The sequence below is a fragment of the Chrysemys picta genome, chromosome 2 (assembly GCF_011386835.1).
Source record: "Chrysemys picta bellii isolate R12L10 chromosome 2, ASM1138683v2, whole genome shotgun sequence".
Classification (NCBI taxonomy): domain Eukaryota; kingdom Metazoa; phylum Chordata; order Testudines; family Emydidae; genus Chrysemys; species Chrysemys picta.
In genome coordinates this window covers 118,990,826-119,013,818 of record NC_088792.1, presented here as the reverse complement: position 1 = coordinate 119,013,818, position 22,993 = coordinate 118,990,826, and the positions used below count along the sequence as shown (strand labels likewise).

Genomic DNA, 22,993 nt, shown 5'->3' with positions numbered 1-22,993 from the left:
CATTTTTTCCTTTTTATTCAACAACTTACATACTCTATGATAGTGGTAATATGTTTTACCTCCAACTGGGAGCATTCATTTATCTGTTGTAATAACACCTTGTTGGGCTGGTGTACTGTTCCTTTCGAGTCCCCTTAAAGCTTATGATAGACTATTAATGATCTGTTGCATTGAACACATCTGGGGCAAACTCCTCAATAAAAGTTACCAAGCTATTACATGTGTGTTGCCCCTGTAGCTCTACAGGGTGACTAGGATGTGTGTCACATGTTTGGCTGACCCTTAAGGGGTAGTTGGGCTCAGTCACATCTACTCCAGATTAGCTACTATTCCTTCCCTCCCACCCCCACAACTGGATTTGATGAGCTGGGTATTTCTTTAAAAGGGATGAGAACTCAGTATGAAGAGTGTGAACCACAGAAAGTTGGTAGGCTCCTGTGGAAGGCCCTGAATGAGGGTCTGCAGGAGACTGAGGGGACTCTAGGGAAAGAGCCTGGGAGTCAGGGCTCTGAGAGCCTGACAGTTAACCCAGAACAGACTAGGAACTGAGTCCAGGGTGGGTTAAAGAGGAGACCAAGTGGAGAGAAAGTACTTTGCATTGGTTGGGACTTTTGTTTGTACTTGTTACTCTGAAAGGGAACTGAACTCAAAATGACCCAGCCAGAGGGTTGAGCCCCACTTCAAATGAAGCAAAATTATGGCAGGGAGGGCACACAGCACAACACTGAGTCAACAGGGGGCACTACAGGGCAGGCATGCCCTGTGACAGTATATTAGAAGGGGGGGGGAATCTATCAAAACTATTTCAGAAATTGAGGACACTGTATGCAAAAGCTACCTTCTTAATGTTCTGAAAGGAATGGCATAATTTTCTGCAAAATAATATTTCCCAAAATCTTTCACCCATTGGTGAAATTTTCTTTTAAAACTGTTTTTTTAATATTTCATTCGGTTTACCAGGAGTAAGAGGTATACATTTATACTTACCTATACTTCTATTATACTTTTGTCCAGCTTTAAAGTACAATAAAAGTAATTATTCTGTGTAAACTGAAAATTCAGAAAAATGGCTAATTATGCGTACATGGATTAAATGTAGAGTGGCTGTGCATATATTTGTCTAAAACCTGTGGCGGATGCCTTGGGTCAATATTGACTTAGGGATTCCTAATGTATTTTTACAGCATCTAATTCTGAGAGCAAAGTGTGTGCTGCAGAGAACATTTGGTATCAAAATAATTAATCTGATTTCTTTGCAAACAAACAGAACACAAGTCCGTTGGTAAACATTTAAACAGCTTACAGCAAACACATTCTACATGTCATATAATTTATTATCAAGTACTCCAGACTCCTAACTATTTAATTAAAACAAAGTCCTAGTCTATTCTTTGCTTGCATGGATCCAAATACTTATTCTGGGCTGTTAATATCAGACTGTATATCAGTTTAATGCATAACTTATCCTTTCAGCATCAAAACATGAAAGCATAAAAGAAGTAAATAAAAAAGTAAGGACACTGGGTTAAGCTTTAAGAGAAAATGGTACCCCTTCTGCTCAGCCCCAACATTACATAGTCACAGATACAGTATAAAAAACTCCTTTGTATTACAGGTTTTATCTTTAAATACATTTCACATTTTATTAATACAGGTGGCATTTCTGAGTCTATAACTGGTAGACGTCATCTTGCTAAAACTGTAACAGAGTGATATCGATAAAATTAGAACTCCACGTAAAGCCCTATCTACCATCACTGTTCAACTATCTATAAACAGCACAATTTTAACTCAGTTGTGGCTAAATAGGTGTCCACTTGACAGGAGCCTAGGTTACAATATTATTCTAACTGTTGTTCTAAGGGTCTGATTCTGCAGCCACCTTCAGAAGAAACTTTGGAGTATATAAAGAACCACGTGCTGTTATTTCATCTTCAAACATCAGAAACACGTCATGCAAAACATAATGCCAAACTCAAACCTCCCAGAACCTGGAAACACAGAATAAAACTACATTTCTACAGATATCACCTCTCACATCTTTGCCCACAGACAATCATATACCTTCCACCACTTGCAAACCAAACCTACTGAGCCATGAACTCAAGATGACACCCACACAACCTTAACTCTGCCCTTTGAGGCCATTGTTCCTTTGTGATTAACTTTTACTTCTGACTCTGGGTTTTAATCTCCTTTTATTTTTCATAAGGGACAATAACCCATTTTAAGGTAAGGTTTGTTTGTAGTACACCTCTACCTCGATAGAACACTGTCCTCGGGAGCCAAAAAATCTTACTGTGTTATAGGTGAAACCGCGTTATATCGAACTTGCTTTGATCCACCGGAGTGCACAGCCCCGCCCACCCAGAGCACTGCTTTACCATGTTATATCTGAATTCGTGTTATATCAGGCCACGTTATATCGGGGTAGAGGTGTATTAGAAAAATGAACTTTAATATGTTCTTAGTAGACATTTCTATCAATGAGGCTCCTTGGATGATGGGTTATTAGCTGGATGGATGCTACTCTCTGGCATATATATTACTTAGTATTGTTCTGTATCTAGGAGATGTGGATTGTTGTTTTTTTAAACTTTCATGGCATTCCACATAGGGCCAAGTTAAGGTTGACTGGGCATGAAGTTAATTGACCTCCATATAGGCACCGGTGTCCATGCTATTGAATCACAATGCATGATTAGACCCTTTGACACCTATGCAAGCAAAATGGGTATTTACGCATCTAAGAGCAGATCTGAACATCCAATGTGGATGATCTATTTACGTCTATTTATGTTGGAAAGCTGAGCCCACGTCTGTTCCATTATAACAATTGCTATGTTCTAATTACATTTATAACATAAGATAACCCAGTATTGAAACTCTGCAACACACAAGACTGCATTAATAATTTGTCAGGTACTAAGAGTCACACACAGCTGCAGATTTGCATGCATACACACAGTATTTAAAAATCAAAAATAAGGGCACAAAACCACAAAATGTACTTGCATTTGTACCTTGTTAGATGAATAGTAACATTTTGTGATTTGAGTTTGCTAGCAATAAACACTGTAGATGACCATCTTTGTTCTCTTTCTGCACTTACAAGTAGAGAAAACCTATGGCTATATTTGCCCCTCAGGCCACATTTTGGGTAACCCTACTTTAAAGTAAAGCAGTAACAGGTGCCTATAAAGTATTAATCCCTATCAAAATCCCTCCCCATCTCATCTAGCACTAGATAAAAAGCCATTTAATCCCATTAATTTCACATAGCCACTTTAATATCCTTACCTGAACAGTACGTCCTGCATTGATGTGCTCTTCATGTAATCTGTCCCACAGTCTGCATCTCTGATACTACATAAAGAAAAAATACTCCATATAATTGCTAGAAAAGAAATTTTATCACTCAATAATTATTTTAAATTTCTGTAGTTTACAGTAATAAAGGGGCCAAACTCTTCCTGGTGCAAAGCCAGGGAAGTAAATGGATCTTCACGAGGGATTAATTTGGTTCACTATATTTTCATTCATCCCAACATAACCAGAGACCTTGTATTAGTTCTCAACAACAAATAGACATAATAGAGTTCTGGTAATGTTACAGTATATTTCCATTAATGGACAGCAGAGAGATGACAGCAAGCAGTGAAGAACATAGGGGGGAGAGCTGTACCAGTCATGCCTGTTATGAAACAATAAGCTACCAGATGTTATTTTTATGAAGAGAATTACATTCTCCTCAAGAGACTGTACATGCCATTTAATTTTAATACTTTAAAAGAGTTTTAAACATGGGCCCCAATCCAAAAATGACAGTCACACGCACGGAGTCCCACTGACTTCAGCAGGGGCCATCCATGCAGCATTCTTTACCGGATTGGGGCCACAGCAATGATTCAAATGATAAATACCTCGGATATCAAAATCATCATACAAAGCTTTTCATCAGTTAAATAAATCAATCCCTGACTTTTTGTCAGTTCACAAAAAGCTACCACAGAGACAGACCACAAAAGCAAATCTCTTAAAAAATAATTTTACCAGCAAACAATACAAATTGGGATTCTTGGTATATACAATTAAAACATTATTTAATGTTTTAAATGAAATAAGAAAATATAGGATCACGTATGAACATTTTTAGTCATTCAAATGACAGAGCAAAAAACAGCATAGGTTTTAATAAAAAAAATACAAGTTGCCATTTTATGTAACATTAATTCTTTCAATCTCTTCATAAATCATACTTTCAATAGCATATTTTATCTACCCTCTTTTATTTGTGTTATTTTTAATTGTGGAGACCAGATCAACTTAAAATATTCCAAGGTCCTGAGTCTCCTAACCATCATATAAGGAATCAGGAGTTACTTCTCAATTTAGAGAGTATGTTAGAGATAAAAGGTCCTTCATACTAAGATTTTGCAGAGTATTAAGAAAAAAGAATAATAGTTTGAGGTCAATTAAATTACGTCAGAAGGACAATTTTAAAAAAATGAGTATTAGGAACACCTGCATAACTCGTTATGCCAATAAAATCATTGCAATTGTTCTTTAACAAAAATTACAGAAGGGACTGAACCAACACCCTAAATTTTGCAGTTTATGCCATCTATTAAATAATGACAAAGCTGACCTACACTATATTTTCTAAAAAAAACCTATTTAACTGATTGTAACATAATGTAATTTGCCACATCAATTCAATATCATTAAACCATGAAAAAAAAAACTGTTCTCCAAATGTACACGATCACAGAATTTCTTCAAAAAGCATTTATTGCTCCTTATAATTCCCATAAGAAATGCGAAGACATCTTGCTTTGCTTTACACATTAAGAGTGCAATTATACTGTACATTATACTATCTAAGATGCTAGTGGTGTCTCTAAAGGTACTTTGAAAGAACCCAGGTGGCTAATATGACCGGAGTAGTGAGCCTGACAGGGAGTGAAAGGATGTGGTCCCTGCATGTTGCCCTCTCCAGGTTACCCCTCTGCTCATCACATACTAGTCTATTCACAATGAGATCAATGTCAAGTTAGATCACAAACCTTAGCTAGAGAATATTGTCACCACTTCTTTCTCTGAAAGAAAGGAAGTCTAGTCTTTAGGGCTGTCGATTAATTGCAGTTGACTCACTCAATTAACTGAAAAAATTAATCATGATTAAAAAAATTGATCGTGATTAATTGCAGTTTTAATAGTATTGTTAAACAATAAAATACCAATTGAAATGTATTAAATATTTTGGATGTTTTTCCTACATTTTCCAATATATATTGATTTCAATTACAAAACAGAATACCAAGTATACACTGCTCACTTTATATTATTATTTTTGATGACAAATATTTGCACTGTAAAAATGAACACAAGAAACAGTATTTTTCAAGTCACTTCATACAAGTACTGTAGTGCAATTTCTTTATTGGGAAAGTGCAACTTAAATAAGTTGATTTTTTTTGTTACATAACTGCACTCAAAAACAAAACAATACAAAACTTTAGAGCCTATAAGTCCACTCAGTCCTACTTCTCATTCAGCCAGTCACTAAGATAAACAAGTTTGCTTATATTTACGAGAGATAGTGCTGCCTACTTCTTATTTACAGTGTCACCAGAAAGTGAGAACAGACATTCGCATGGGGCATGTAGCCAGCACTGCAAGGTATTTACATGCCAGATATGCTAAACATTCCTATGCCCCTTCATACTTCGGCCACCATTCCAGAGGACATGCTTCCATGCTGATGATGCTCGTTAAAAAAATAATGTATTAATTAAATTTGTGACTGAGAATTCTCCCATAAGGAGTTTTCTATGTCTCCGGCTCTATTTTAGCCGCACTCTGCTATATATTTCAAGTTATAGTAGTCTCAGATGATGACTCAGCACATGTTCATTTTAAGAGCACTTTAGTTGCAGATTTGACAAAATGCAAAGAAAGTACCAATGTGAGATTTCTAAAGATAGCAACAGCACTTGACCCAAGGTTTAAGAATCTGAAGTGCCTTCCAAAATCTGAGAGGAATGAGGTGTGGAGCTTGCTTTCAGAAGTCTTAAAAGAGCAACACTCCAATGCAGAAACTACAGAACCCAAACCACCAAAAAAGAAAATCAACCTTCTGCTAGTGGCATCTGACTCAGATGATGAAGATGAACATGCATCAGTCTGCTCTGCTTTGGATGGTTAGCGAGCAAACCGGTCATCAGCATGGACGCATGTCCCCTGGAATGGTGGTTGAAGCATGAAGGGACATATGAATCTTTAGTGCATCTGGCATGTAAATATCTTGCAACACAAGCTACAACAGTGCCAAGAAAACACCTGTTCTCACTTTCAGGTGACATTGTGAACAAGAAACAGGCAGCATTATCTCCTGCAAATGTAAACAAACTTGTTTATCTGAGTGACTGGCTGAACAACAAATAGGACTGAGTAGCCTTGTAGGCTCTAAAGTTTTAAATAATAAAAAATAAAAAAAAATTAATGGAGATATCCTATCTCCTAGAACTGAAAGGGACCTTGAAAGGTCATTGAGTCCAGCCCCCTGCCTTCACTAGCAGGACCAAGTACTGATTTTGCCCCAGATCCCTACGTGGCCCCCTCAAGGATTGAGCTCACAGCCCTGGGTTTAGCAGGCCAATGCTTAAATCACTGAGCTATCCCTCCCCCAATTTTACACTGTTTTATTTTTTAATGCATTTTTTTTGTACATAATTCTACATTTGTAAGTTCAACTTTGATAAAAGAGATTGCATTACAGTACTTATATTAGGTGAACTGAAAAATACTATTTCTTTTGTTTTAAATAGTGAAAATATTTGTAATCAAATAAATATAAAGTGAGCACAGTACACTTTGTATTCTGAATTATAGTCAAAATCAATATATTTGAAAATGTAGAAAACATCCTAAAATATTTAAATGGTATTCTATTATTCTTTAAACATACGATTAATCGTGATTAATCTTTTTTTGAAAATTCCACCATAAGCTACTTGCTCAAGGTCACACAAAAAGTCCATGGCTGAAAGAGAACCCAGATCTCCCAGTTCCCTATCCTGTGCCCTTACCACAAGAACATGCTTCCTCTATATCAAGGGTTCCCAAACTTGGTTCGTGGCTTGTTCCGCGGCCACTGGGAGCTGCGAGTGGCCGTACCTGCGGACGCTCAGGTAAACCAAGTGTTTCGTGGCCTGCCAGGGGCTTACCCAGTACAAGCCGCGAACCAAGTTTGGGAACCCCTGCTCTATATGTACACGCAGCATATCATACTCTTCAACCTCTCCTAGTGGTCTCACAGCAGCTGTGCTGATCTACCTGAGACTATCACAAATTTTGATATTTGTAAGGGTGTTGTATGAAATATTCATACTGAAAGGTTCTGTGTGAAATATTCATGTTAAATATTACATTCAAAACATGTTTTGGGGTAAGAGAGCTTCATATTCAAGCAGTGTGTTTTAGAAAATAACAGTGACCTTCAAGAAAGCCTGACAAAGAACAGAAAGACTGAGTGCTAATTTCTTGGGGTGTGCCCTCTCAAACTCCTATATTGGTTTAGATTCTCAGAACCCCTCATTATGAGGAGAATTCAAAATATTGTTTTAACATCTTTGAGAAGCAAGATTCTAACAGGTGGTCTCAAGGTCAAATTTCATTATACATTGATTTTATATTTTCTTCAAACAAGTGATTTAGTAGATTAATTGTCTGGATTATCTCTGGAACCTAAGGTTTAAATCAATATTCATGAAATGAGGTTAGCGACATTGGCTTCATCATAAGTAAATAATGTTGCTGCTTTAAGCAATTTGGCATAATTAATGATTTTTGCTTAAAAGTAACCGGCAAAATAAATAAGACGAGATTCTACAAAGTTATCTTTTTACCCCAAGGGGTGATGGGTTTATATGGTTAAAATGTAATTCAACACGAAATATTTTATAGGAAACAGTTTAGTTGTTGGTACTGACAGCTTGCAAGACTGCTGGCGCTAAAATTTATTTCAGTCAAAAATTATAAAGAGATATACACAAATTTTATGATTAAAGAGCTATTCCAGCTAACGTATTATTGTTCTGATTGTCTAGTGCGGTGGTGCCCAGCCTTATTACACAGGAGGGCCACATAAACCTAAGCACAACCTTGTGTGGGTGAAACAGATTCTACATATTTTAATACGATTTAAAGTCACCTTTATTGATTTATATTTTAAGTTCAGTATGTCTCATAAGTATTTAAATAGAAACAACCTATGTACAGTATTGCCTATTTACACACTTAGTGTAAACTAAAATGATGTAAACATGACAAAACGTTAATGAATCAGCCATTAGTATATTGTATTGAAGCAGGCCGCAGCCCTTATGAAATGCTCTAGTGGACCGTGTATGGACCACAGGCCGTAGGTTGGGTACCCCAGTCTAGAACATATGGGATTAGATTACAAATCCAGAAGGGCCATAATTGAAATCATATTAACTCATAACACTTCCATCTACAGTAAGACCTTCTGAAAGTTTATAATTCTTCAAAGCCTTAGAAATCTTTTCTTAAATGGAAGGGTCAAAGTTTAACATTCGAGTGTGGCTGTACATTGAAAAGCAAAACTGTAAAAATGACTCGGCACTTTTGAAAATCAGGTAACTTATTTAGGTGCCCAATTAGGGACTAACATTAGGCACACACACACACACACACACACACACACACACACACACCCTTTTTGTTTTTTAAATGTTGGCCTCAATTTTGTATATATTGCTATATTCTTCTGTCAACGTTCAAGAGTTTTTCTATTCTTCCAGTGTTATTCAGAGTCCCCAAGATGTTTTCCACATATTTTTGTACTTACAGTTTTGTTAAATTCATCACATCAGCAATTGCATTAAAATAACGAGTAACAAATTTGATAATAACCAGTGCTTCTGACATTAAGTACTATATCCTGTTAGTTAAAGTTGCTGTATTCAGATCTCTGTAAATGCAGACTTGTCAAGTCTCACTCATTGGGTGCGGGACTCACTCATCAGCATGCTCTCTCACTCTCACACATTCCTAAGCTTATCACACTCATTTTGAGTAAATATATAAAGATTTAACATATTTTTACTCGGGCGCTACAGAAGACAACAATACATCCGGGGCCTCAAGCTTGGGCTTAGAGCTTCCAAGCTTGTATACTGTGGTAACCATGGAGACTTCAGGCCCATATTCTATATTGCACGAGAGAGAAGGCTACGGGGGTGGGAGGGTGGGGTGAGAATACTTGACGGTCAAAAAAAAAAAAAAAAAAAAAAAAGAGTTTGTCCAAAAAACAAGCAGGACTTGTCCAAAAGTTTGCAGGTTCTGCAAAATACAGTTCAAAATTTAAATTAAACTGGACAAATTCATGTCCTCAGGGATCTTCAGTCATCCAGGTTTTTGTTCCAACCAGCAAATAATTGTTTTTATTAAAATCCACTAGTTTGCACAGAATTCTCACGTGCCCTAGACTTTAAGTATGAATTAGGACATGTACGTGTTTCGTGTGCAATATTAAGCACTGTACATTTTAAAACAAACTATTAAATGCTGGTTGGATTAAAAATCTGGACTACCAGATGTCACCAAGGACCAAAGATGAGAGTCCCTATCTTAAGCAATGACCTAACACACCACATGGAGTCTCATTCTTTGGGGCTGTAAATCTCACTGTTAAGGACAGCCAATCCTTGGCATCTATGTAAATGGGAACGACCTAATGTCATGAATAAAGATACTGTAAAAACCTTCTCCTTGTTTTTTTTACATTAGAAACTTTTGGCTTTGTCTACATCACAGAATTTTAGCAAGTTCAACAGTCAAGACACTGGAAAGTCACCAGATCCTTGTCTAGATAGCTTTAACAGATGCTAATACCTGTGGTGATTTTTTGCAAAACTTCCCAAGTGTACAAACAGCCTTAGGTGACTGACGAACTAGTGAAATTATGACATCTCAAAACTAGAGAATGAAAGCTGAGCAACTGAGAGGGGAAGGGATTTTTAGTCAGTGTTTACAACTCTGCTTTGTTTTGTTTATGTTAAGAAGGAAGAGAGTTTTCTAAGACTTTGTTTGGGCTAGGGAGTTTGCCTCAGGCCTATCAAGCAGAATTTATGTAATTCAATCATTTCAGAAGGTTCACTTTCTAGGATTGTTACGTTTTATGGTCTGATAATTAACAAGACCTAAACAAAACAAAACTCCCAAATTACAGCTATGGTCTGTGTACAGTACGTGAAGCTGGTCAACCAATAATGTTCTGAAAACAGGAAGACAAACTTGTTCTAAATATTGCTACAAGTTCTTATTTGTAGTATAAGAAACTAAGGTGATGTAGCTGGAATAAAAGGTATAGTCAATACCTGAAAAATAAGACTTGTGTTAAAAACTGGTTTAAAGAATTTTCTCTTCTGTAGTCACATTTAATAGTTTGCACACTACTTTTCTCTACCTAAAAAACAGTAAGAGTCTCATGCATTTTGAAAAAGTTTTTGCAATTAAAAACTTAAATTACACTCTAACCATAGATAAAGTAGAATGTTTCTACTATGTGGTCACAGAAGCCTGTCACAGAAACAATGTGCAACTGTACTGTTTGTAATTAAGCTGTTGCTAAGCATGAGTTTCCCGGACAATGATCTTGGACAGAATTCTGGTCATAGCTGCCTGCTTCGTACACAATAGAAGTTAAATCAGCACTGACCTACAGACTCATTTCATCTTAGAGGATATATTTTCTATGCATGTTTTCACCAATCACAGAAAAAATAGCTTTTAAAAATATTCATGTGTGAAAGAACCAGGATAGGGAGAAAGAGGAAGGGGAAGGGGGGAAAACCGAAAGAGACTGAAAATAATTGGTAAAAGCCCATCAATGTCTAATTTCACTCAATGGACATAAATACTAAGGGCACAATATATTGAACAATCTATAGGCAGGGAAATATCATTCTCAATCAACCAGGTAGTGAAGCAATCTAACCATATTAATAAAATTAAACTACCTCATTCCTTCAGGAACTTTACAAACACATTTTGGAGGTATCATTAACAAAGGGAGACACCAGAAGAAAGTGTGTAGTTCTGGCTATTAAGTCTATAAATAGTGGAAAGTCCAAGTGGCTTCCCTAATAATGCTACAATGAATGGCTCTTAATTTACAGTGTGCGTTTCAAAATTCTAGGAAACATATAGCGTGTAGTAGTAGGGATAATTTTCTCTTATCCCTAAAGAAAGCAAACTCCATGGGTGAATATACTGGTTCTCATCAGTTTGCATGGCTTAAACCTGAATATAAAGCTTTGTGCTAAGTGCTTGGCCATTTGTTTGAAGCCTGTTATAAAGATGTTTATAAACCATAAACATCTTTATAACAGGTTTTTCCAGCACTGACATGGTATGGACAATATCTATAGGTTGACACTTTGTTCTATGTAGCTTTGTGAAGTAATACTTTCATAGCATCTAAGAAAATACAGAAAACATATAAAAGACCAGTTAAAACTTTTTAGCTGTATATTAACCTTAGACTAATACCTAATACAGAGGTGGGCAAACTACGGCCGGAGTCGTTTTAAGCCAACCCGCAAGCTCTCGCTGGAGAGCTGGGTCAGGGCCACACCACGCCTAGGAGCCGGAGAAGGGACATGCCACTGCTTCTGGGAGCCACTAAAGGTAAGCACTGCTCACAGCCTGCACCCCTGAGTCCCTCCCCACGCCCCAACCCCTGCCCCAGCCCTGATCCCCCTCCCGCTCTCCAAACCCCTTGATCCCAGCACGGGGCACCCTCCTGCACCCCAAATCTCTCATCCATAGCCCCCCCCCAGAGCCCACACCCCCAGCCAGAACCTGCACCCCTTCCCACACCCCTGCCCCAGCCCTGATCCCCCTCCAAACCCCTTGGGCCCAGCCCAGAGCCCACACCCCCAGCCAGAGCCCTCACCACCTCCTGCACCCCAACCCCAATTTTGTGAACATTCATGGCCCACCATACAATTTCTATTCCCTGATGTGGCCCTCAGGCCAAAAAGTTTGCCCACCTCTGACCTAATATGTAAGCCACAAATATTTAATTCTGCTTAAGTCTATTAGCAAGAGAAAGGGCATGGTGAAACTTAAGCCTTAGTTCTGCATTATTCTATTCAATAGGTGGTCTGTCCACCCTTGGCTTTTATTACAAGATAGATATAAGAGACTATGTATTTCTTTTAAATGGGAGGCAATGCTTTTTTAGTTTGTTTTGATGTGTGTTGGATGGTTGTTCTATTGAAAAAAATCCCATTCTAAACTTCCTTCCAGTGGAAACAGTTATGTCAATATTCGTTCACATACTGCACTATCCATTATGCCATCACTGAAACACAGCTCACTAATAGCTTTAGAAGAGTTACAGCACCTCTTGTAACTTCCAAAATTAACAATGGACACCAGATATTCCTTTTTTAGGGCTTCTCCTTTCCTCCATTTTATTTATTATACAGGGAGCTGGTAGCACTACATAAGTTAAGGTTGCCCAAAACTTCCCATTACAAGACTCTATTTTCAATTCTGTATAACTTTGCCAGATTAAGTGTTGAGACTGAAATTTTCCAGGTCTTTCAATGGATCATGCTGGTTAATGCTCCATAGGCCCACAAATTTTTCTTCCAAAATCTTCATCCTTTCTCAAGCTGATTAAACAAATGTATGCCCCAATTCTACAAAGGTTAACACACATACTTAACATTATATACCAAGAGCAGCTATAGTGAAGTTAATAGGGCTACTCATTATGCATAAAGTTAAGCATTGTGTATAAATCTTTGTAGGATTGAGGGCCTTGGTTTGCTTTGCTTTGTGATCTGGTGTCAGATATAATTTCTTCCATTAAATACACTCTTTTTCCATCTTTTCACCGTTTCTGAATGAATGTCATCAATATTATGTTCCTTACACTCCTTACTTTACAATTCATACATCACCTGTTTTTCTCCACCCATTTCAATATTAACTGTATCACTTAAGTAACTCTCCTACAGAATTATTTTAAAAACATGAGTCTCTTATGGTAGTTCCCAGAATACACTCAGGTATTTAAACTATCGGTTTATTTTTCTCAACGCTTTAAAAGATCAATATTCAACTGTGTTCAAGTGGTTTTCCAGTTCAACAATCATATCCCAATATTCCCAATCGAAAACATACAATCAGATATTAAGATTCAGATACAATTTTCAATAACCAATCATTAACGATTTTTCTATTTGCTTTAAGGAACATTAAATAATACACCTCTACCCTGATAGAACGCTGTCCTCAGGAGCCAAAAAAAAAAAATCTTACCACGTTATAGGTGAAACCACGTTATATTGAACTTGCTTTGATCCACCAGAGTGCGCAGCCCCGCACTTCCGGAGCACTGCTTTACCGCGTTGTATCCGAATTTGGGTTATATCGGGTCGCATTATATCAGGGTAGAGGTGTAGCTATTTCTCCCACCTCATTTTAATTACTAATAACACTGCTCTACAGCCAAAATGCTTCTGAAATAAATGTAGTCAAACTTTATTAATTCTGGGTCACTGAGAGCGAAAATGATGCTTAAAATTGTTAATTGGCTCTAGTTTTCAAGATATGCTGTTGGGTCAGTATATATGACCCTTGACTTGGGAATGGCAGAGGATAAATGAGTTATAAAGGGAAGGGATCTCAATTTAAACCAGAAATGACTAAAATACATCTTTGACTGGATCTATGAATAAATCTATGACTGGGTTTGGACAGTACTTGCTTTTTAGCCAAAACAATGAATGATGCAATCTGAAGCTGGTATTGCGTCATACATGATATGAATTGCATCATGTTATTCCTAGAAGTCATGGATGATTCAATCATAACGAAGCTTACATCACTCTGCTGAACAAATTGCCCTAAATCAGCTCTAGAAATCATACAGTGTTGTGCTCTCTTATTTGTCAGTGTTTAATTTTGCAAAGGGACACATTTCTGTTTAGCCAAAGTGAGCAGAGATGCCTCGTGCTTGTGTGAACAGTGCAGATAACTTCTGCTATGTTTATGGTGAAGTGACTTTTGCATCACAAAAGCGCAGTATAACCACTATGGTTAAGAAAACCTATCACCTTTATTTTGGCTGCAAAATTGGAGATCAGGACAAGAGGTGGGCCCCACACATATGCTGCAACACTTGTGCAACAAATCTTCGCCAGTGGTTGAACAGGAAAAGGAAATCTATGCCTTTTGCAGTGCCAATGATTTGGAGAGAGCCAACAGATCATACCAGCAATTGTTACTTCTGCATGGTGCCTCTAGTTGGGAAAGGTGTGTCAAAGAAGAAAAAGTGGACTGTGCATTATCCAAACATTCCATCAGCTATACGCCCAGTACCCCACGGAGAAGGACTGCCGGTTCCTGATGCACCAGAATCACTCTCACTTGAGTCAGACGAGGAAGAGGAAGAGGATGAAACTTCTGGTCCTGAACCATCAATGTCACAGGACCGACATTTTCTCCCATCCTCCTCCTCTGAACCACACCTCATAACACAAGGTGAACTGAATGACCTTGTCAGGGATTTTTTGCCTTTTGTTTCATAATAAATTTTATTTATATAACCCTTTTGCTGATTTTTAAAGTGTTACATAAACAGGACAGGTGAAATATTATCATGTAAAGCAACCATAAACACATGAAAAGACCTAGGTTTACAATTTATGATTAAAACTCTACTATCTACACAATATACATGGACATAAAATGTAAAAACTTAAATATCTTAGAAACAGTAGCCAATCAGTTGTTTTAATTGTCATTTGAATTCAGCACATCAAAATACATAATAAATAGCATATTTTATCTCTGAAGCAGACAACTTCTCAAAAATTGTAGACCAGTGTAAATCCCGAGTTCCTTACACAGTTTTTACTTGTAACAATCTTCCACTGAAGCAAAGAAGAGTTTTGCCTAAATAAAGATTGAGTTAAAACTAAGGACCTCAGGATTTGTCCTATTTCTGATAGAACAGGTCAACACACACTAACACAAAACAGAAGTTTTTCTAAATGTGTGGGTTTATCCATTGCTAGGTAAACCTTCTATGACTAAAGAAGAACAGGAGGACTTGTGGCACCTTAGAGACTAACAAATTTATTAGAGCATAAGCTTTCGTGGACTATAGCCCACTTCTTCGGATGCATATGCATAGTCCACGAAAGCTTATGCTCTAATAAATTTGTTAGTCTCTAAGGTGCCACAAGTCCTCCTGTTCTTCTTTTTGCGGATACAGACTAACACGGCTGCTACTCTGAAACCTTCTATGACTAATGTGTTTGCAGAATAGATGAATAAAAGAACCACTAAACTACACTGTCAAATAAACAACAGCTAAATTTTTTGTCAAAGCATCTCATCTTATAGTCTACATTTGGCTGAAATCAGTATAAATTTTTTAAGTGTAACTGCATCTGTACATTAATAAGAGCTATAATAGTAAGAGGAAAAACTAACCTTCTTAATATTAATTTGGTGCTTTCTCAACCTTTCGAGATCCGTTGGAATTGCCACTTTAATGAATTTTTGGATGGCGGGTTCAAGACGACGAATATTCACTTTTTCTTTGTCTTCAGACATCCTAAAAATATCTATCAAGTCAGAACTTGACCAATAAGACTTTACTCATCTAGAAACCCCTAAAAAGAAAAAGATATTTAAATTTAAGCAAGATTTATTAATATTACTTGCTCTGATTACAGTTTAACTATATTAACCTTTTAAAAACAAAAAATGTGTCAATATTTCACATAATGCCCCTCATCCAAAAGAACGTAATTGTTACGAATTAATCATTCAAAACCTGGATTCATTAGCTGAAATTAATGCCAGTGCTCAAAAACAAATTAAGAACTTTATTCTTGGGGAATATTGTCAATGGACAATGTTTTTAATCTGACAACAAAACAGCTAAATGATTAAGGCATATGTTTAAGTACTTTGATGAATAGGGACGGTCTTACGCACCTACTAAAGTTGAAATGGTGATTAAGTGCTTTGCAGACTCAGAACCCAAACTTTACAATTTTAAATTCTCTAAGCTTTGTACATATTTGTAAAATTTAAGATATGCTGGAAAAGACACCAATACAAAATTGAGGGTGAAAGTTCACTCTCACAAAAAAAAAAAAATAATAATAATAATCAGGAAATCCTGAGTGAAGATTCCCACAGCAAATGGACTCTACCTTCTTGCAAAAATGATTAAAGCCCCAATTCTACAAAGACTAAGCATATTATTTAAGTTTTTACAGGATGTCGGGTTAAGTAACCTGACTCTGCATCTTTGTTTAAACTGTACTTTGGGGGCTTTTTCTTTTCCCTTAGATGAAGATATGTAGAATTTTATACTGCTGCATATAAATGCACACTTGTGCACAAACATACACCATGTGACTAATGAAAAAAATTCCATCATAATGTATATGCACAAGGGACAAGAAAAACTTAATGTGAGTTTGAAAATCAAAATGTCCCTCTATTTATGCAGCATTAGTACTGTATTAATACAATTTACTGAAACATGATTTTCTTTGATTTACTTTCCTTAATAACAGAATAACAGACTCTTAAAACTTACCATATAGTAAAAATTAACTGAAATCTACTGCATAGGCTGTATTTGAATAAATTAGATTGTAATTAAGCTAAGCTAACAACACTGTTGTGTCTAATTGTTATTGTTATTTAGGATACACTCAGGGTCAGGTCAACAGTTCAGGTAAATTATGTGGGGCCATTGTGACAGCAGAGCTAACCTACCTCTCCAATTTATATTAATTTACTCCTGGGGGAATTCTGCACCGCTGTGCATGCGCAGAATTTACATCCCCTGCAGATGTATTGATTCCCCGCAGAAAAATGACTTTCTGATAGGGAAGCCACAAAAGCGGTCATGCATCCCTTCCCAGCAGTATGTTTCGGGGGCCCAATGCAGCCAGCAGAGAGGTAAATCACTGTTGGACAGGAGGCAGGAGTGGGGAAGACCCTTCTGGTGGCTCCTACCTTGAGCCGGGCTCAGCTGCTAGTCTCAGCTGGGCTGAAGAGGACAGGACTTCCTCTTCCCTTGCATGGCATCTGGGGTTGGATCAGAGCCACCCCCAGATTTCTCTCCTGGCTGAAGGAAGCTGTGCAAACTTCGCTCCCCTCCCCCCGTGCTTACTGCACCCATCACTTCTCAGCTGCAGGGGGAAGGATCCTTGTACAGGGAGCTGCTACCCCATCCACCCAAAATCTGTGCATCCAGACCCCCTTATACCCAGACCCTCCCACCAAGCCTCACCACCCCGCACCCAGATCCCCACTCCACCAAGCCCCAATCAGCTGCATCTGGACCCCCCACTGCGCCCCCCCACACCCATACTCCCCTGCTGAGCTCTATCTCCCCACACCCAGACCCTCCCCCCCACTGAGCTCCAACCACCTTCATCTGGATCCCCTGCAGAGTCCCATTACTGTTGCACCCAGAACCCCCCCAACAAGCCCCTGTGCATCCTGATCTCTCCCCCACCCCCCCGCACCCAGATTGCCCCACAGAGAACCCTCTCAACCCATACCGGGATCCCCCCACATTTGGATCCTGCCTTGCTGAGCCTACCTGCCCACACCTGATGCACCTGGCACAGAGGGGCAGGGCCCTGGGATGTTTCTGGAGCAGGTCCAGTCTTTGTGCTGCATCAGTGTTGGGTGCAGCCTCATCACGGAGTCAATGCCCCGGGGGGAGCTGCACAGTGATCTCCCACCTCTGTGCAGCCAGTGGCCTGTGCTCCCCAATACCATGCTGGAACCTCCACATTTATTTGACAAATAAAATTTGCAGAATTTTAAAATATTGTGGACAGAATTTTTATTTTTTGTTGGCACAGAATGCCCTCAGGAGTAACTGTGAATGCAGCAATTGTATTGGTTTCAGTAAGTGAGTGGTATGAGGGAGATTAGACACACCATCATTTCTTAACAGCAAATTAGTTCTCCAAATTCTCACTCACTGCTCCTTAAAGGTTCCACGGGTTCATGCTAGCTTATATAAGTGTTATAAGGCCCCTCATGGCACTGCTGTCTTGTCTCCACTGCATACTGAGACAGTACTGTTAGGGGGAATTGAGACAGGAGTACAAAGAGAGCCCTTAAAATGCAGATACTTCTCTCTCCTAGCCCCTCCTTCATGTAGGGTCTGCTCCAAAGCATACTGAAATCAACAGAAGTCCTTTCCTTAGACTTCTCTGGGCTTTGGATCAGCCCCTTAATATCAGTCTCACTAACACAGCCCTCTAAACCAGTATTTCTCAAACTGGGGTCGCCGCTTGTGTAGGGAAAGCCCCTGGCGGGCCGGGCCAGTTGTTTACTTGCCCCGTCCACAGGTCCCGCCGATCGCGGCTCCCACTGGCCGCGGTTCGCCGCTCTAGGCCAATGGAAGCTGCTGGAAGCGGCGGCCAGTATGTTCCTCGGCCCACGCCGCTTCCAGCAGCCCCCACTGGTCCGGAGCAGCGAACCGCGGCCGCGAACCGCGGCCAGTGGAAGCCGCGATCGGCTGGACCTGCGGACGGGGCAGGTAAACAAACTGGCCCGGCCCGCCAGGGGCTTTCCCTACACAAGTGACAACCCCAGTTTGAGAAACACTGCTCTAAACCAACAAGTCAATTGCAAATTAAGAACCAGACTAATCAATGAACATCAGCTGCTATGGACTGCTCTGGTGATGCAAAGTCATTGTAAGCCCAGCAAAATGGGTTGTGTGTTCTGTCTGGTTCACCAGTGACTCTGTCCTTAAAAAGCTTTTTTTAAAAATATCTAAGGTTAATATCACATATCTTCAAATCATTAGAAATATCACATGGCAGCATTCTTTTTAGGTTTCCCACAGCTCCCATTGGCCAGGAACAGTAAATCATGGCCACTGAGAGCTGCTAGTGGCTGTACCTGCGGACACTCACGTAAACAAACAAACAAACAAAAATGAGGAGTACTTGTGGCACCTTGGAGACTAACAAATTTATTTAAGCATAAGCTTTCATGGGCTAAAACCCACTTCATCGGATGCATGCAATATGCTTAAATAAATTTGTTAGTCTCTAAGGTGCCACAAGGACTCCTCGTGCTGGTACAGATTAACACGGCTACCACTCTGAAACCTGTCATCAGGTAAACAAAGTGTCTTGTGGGGCTTACCCTGAACAAGCCGTGAACCAAATTTGGTTCTAGACCATTCCTGACAGGTGTTTGTCTAACCTGTTCTTAAAAATCTCCAATGATGGAGATTCCACAAACAATTTATTCCAGTGCTTAACCACCCTCACAGTTAGGAACTTTTTCCTAATGTCCCACCTAAACCTTCCTTGCTGCAATTTAAGCCCACTGCTTCTTGTCCTATCCTCAGAGGTTAAGAAAAACAATTTTTCTTCCTCCTCCTTGTAACAACCTTTTACGTACTTGAAAACTGTTATCATGTCCCCCCTCGGTCTTCTCTTTTCCAGACTAAACAAACCCAATGTTTTCAATCTTTCCTCACAGGTCATGTTTTCTAGATCTTTAATAATTTTTGTCACTCTTCTCTGGACTCTCTCCAATTTGTCCTCATCCTTCCTGAAATGTGTCACCCAGAACTGGGCACAATACTCCAGTTGAGGCCTAATCAGTGCAGAGTAGAGCAGAAGAATTACTTCTCGTGTCTTGCTTACAACACTTCTCCTAATACATCCCAGAATGATGTTCGCTTTTTTTGCAACCGTGTTACATTGCTGACTCATGTTTAGTTTGTGGTCCACTATGAGCCCCAGATCCCTTTCCGCAGTACTCCTTCCTAGGCAGTCATTTCCCATTTTGTATGTGTGCAACTGATTTTTCCTTCCTAAATGAAGTACTTTCCATTTGTTCTTATTGAATGTCATCCTATTTACTTCAGACCATTTCTCCAGTTTGTCCAGATCATTTTGAATTTTAATCCTATCCTCCTAAGCACTTGCAACCCCTCCCAGCTTGGTATCGTCCGCAAACTTTATAAGTGTACTCTCTATGCCATTATCTAAATCACTGATGAAGATATTGAACAGAACAGGACCCAGAACTGATCCCTGTGGGACCCCACTTGTTATGTCCTTCCAGCATGATTGTGATCCACTGATAACTACTCTCTGGGACTGGTTTTCCAACTAGTTTTGCACCCACCTTACAGTAGCTCCATCTAGGTTGCATTTCCCTACTTTGTCATGACTCAATGCACTCTCCCACTAGCTATTTACTAACTGCACCAGTTTTAATTCACATTTTTAAAGATGTGTTTGGAACACAGAATTAAAAAAACCAAAACATACTTACAAGTATAGTACTGTTTAACTGACAGATAAAAACAATAGAAATATATATATTAGGTTTCCACTGTTTTTTTAACATTTACATAATCTCTGTAAATGCCAGATTAAATTCCAAGAGAAAAAGGCTATTTTTGGAGGCAAAGTTTATTGATCAGTTAGTAGCAGTATTAGAGAGAGTAGTCAAATCAGATGCAACTTGAAGACCCTGTCTGTTCCTAGTGAGTTAGAAAGGGACCAATTTCTGAAATCTAGCTCTGATGATAACTTGACCTGAAATCTGGAAAATATGTTCCATGCCTCAGAGATTTATTCACAAATGAACTCACAGGTTTATACCTTTTAAAATATATTCAAATTTGTTTGTTGTGCATACGGAATTGGGATTTGATCATGAGTACCTAAGAAAATGTGTCTTCTTATGATAATGATTTTTAGAAGTCAGTTGGACTACATAGCTTTATTATATTTAATGTTGTATAAGAATCTATATGACTAAGAGCCTGTATACAATATCATCCACTCAAATGTAAATATTTTTAATGGTCCGAGGGCCTGAACTGCAAAGAGGAAGGTCAGCTAGTTTCCCCCAAAGAGAGTCTTAGTAAAGTCAAACTTGGTCATAACCTTTTTCAAGATCAACCCATGAATAGATAAGTAGTTCATTTTTTCCCTTATTTTTCCGTCTCATGTTTTTTCTCAGGCCTTGAAACAGGAGATAAATGATGATTTAGATATATATACACTAGACATTAACAGAGTTCATTTGCCCATTTTCTCTCACTGAAAAATATTAATTGAAACAAGACTGAAATATCATTAGCCAGTTAATCTGCATTAAAATAAAATATACATTGCTTCCTGTGGTCACTGGCATAAATGTTATCATTAGCATCAAGCAACAATTATCTGAGAGCTTTTAGAAAAAAAAATGCAAGACATATTGTGTCCTTCTTCCACTTCACAGGTGGACTGTCAATGTTTCCCACTCATTTGAGTACTGACTTTACGGAAACTTTATTGTTCTGGAACTTCACATATGAAGAATACAGAACATAGTATGTTATTAACGAATAAGTTTGTTCAGCAGATAATTGAAGTTTACTGTATGATTAGATTTAAGGTAGTACTATATAAGACATAGCACAGGTGACAAATTTGTAAGGTTGAAACTGACGGATTAAAAACAACATTTTTAGAAGTCATTTTAACTTATTGTTGTTACTGAAAATAAAACAGAGGTATGTTTTCAAATTAAGTGCATCTTCCGCTAAGCTAGTCTCTTCTCAGAGAACTATTGATTAGGAGGGAGGGATAGCTCAGTGGTTTGAGCACTGGCCTGCTAAAACCAGGGTTGTAAATTCAATCCTTGAGGGGGCCATTTAGGGATCGGGGGCAAAAATCTGTCTGGGGATTGGTCCTGCTTTGAGCAGGGGGTTGGACTAGATGACCTCCTGAGGTCCCTTCTAACCCTGATATTCTATGACATATGGTGGAAGTTGAGGGCACTAGGAATTTTACAGGATTGGACTCCAATTTTGTCAATGTTTGTACCTGTTAATTCTATTCTAAACTTTGTAAAAATTGAGGCAGTTTATCTGTAATGTACATTTTGGTGATTGCTATTAATAAGCACCTGCAAAGTTTCATACTCATGTACTTCTGCAGAAGTCTATCAGGACTCCTTTCCACTCATATACTGAAGTTACAATGTGTAATAAACTTGAAGAGCTGTTGTGTATACAGTACTGTTTTCATGTTGTACATTCACACGTATCTCTTATCAACTGTATTATGTCACCAAGTAAATAAGTATAATGTATGTACTTACTATTTTTATTTAGTTTTATAGGGCCATATTTTTTAAGCGGCCTCAAGCCATTCTATATCTGCATCAACAATCAAATTAAAATACTGTTTACATGTTACTAATAGTATTGCTATACAGCAATGCTATAATACAACCCATGTCACACAACAGGGATCTTCCCCAGAGAGGTATAGGTCCAAAAATTTTAACCACAAGGTGTCCACATTACAACTTCAAACTGAGCGTGTAACCAGTTAGTGGCATGAAGGGCTCTAAACATGGGGGTCATATTCTCTGCTGGCATAACTCCATTCAGCTATGTCAGCAAAGAAGTTGACCAGCGGTAGGGTGACCAGATGTCCCGATTTTATAGGGACAGTCCCGATTTTTGGGTCTTTTTCTTATATAGGCTCCTATTACTCCCCACCCCATCCCGATTTTTCACATTTGCTGTCTGGTCACCCTAACCAGCAGTTTGTGTCCACGTACCACATGGTTAAAACATAGTAAGTGTGACAGCTAACAGTGTTTCAACCCTTACAGAGTGATATTTTCTTGTAACCCAGCATTTCAAAAGTGGGGGCACTGGGCACTACCCTGAGGGGTACAGGCAATAAATGAAGAGGTTAAGGCCTTTAATACCACATGCCAAGGCTCTGAAGGGACACAATTGGTTTCATTTTCCTGAAGTGAGGCTCAGCTTCTAGACTTGAGGAAGCACTGCTGTAACCCACTCATTGCACTGGGCGGGACTCCCAACTATTTCTTTGGAAGTATTCGGAGGTCC

At 38.6% G+C, this 22,993-nt stretch overlaps 1 protein-coding gene across 7 annotated transcripts in view; it reads right to left on the bottom strand.

The window, feature by feature from the left end:
* Positions 1-22,993, bottom strand: part of STX17 (syntaxin 17) — a 101,071-nt gene that overhangs the window by 63,350 nt on the left and 14,728 nt on the right. For all 7 annotated transcript variants that reach the window (XM_065587224.1, XM_024099611.3, XM_065587222.1 and 4 more), the window contains exons 2-3: positions 15,547-15,728; positions 3,301-3,366 (exon numbers count right to left, since the gene is read on the bottom strand). In XM_065587224.1, the coding sequence (XP_065443296.1) occupies positions 3,301-3,366; positions 15,547-15,669 (189 nt within the window). In that variant the 5' untranslated portion in view covers positions 15,670-15,728. The remainder of the gene's footprint in view (positions 1-3,300; positions 3,367-15,546; positions 15,729-22,993) is intronic.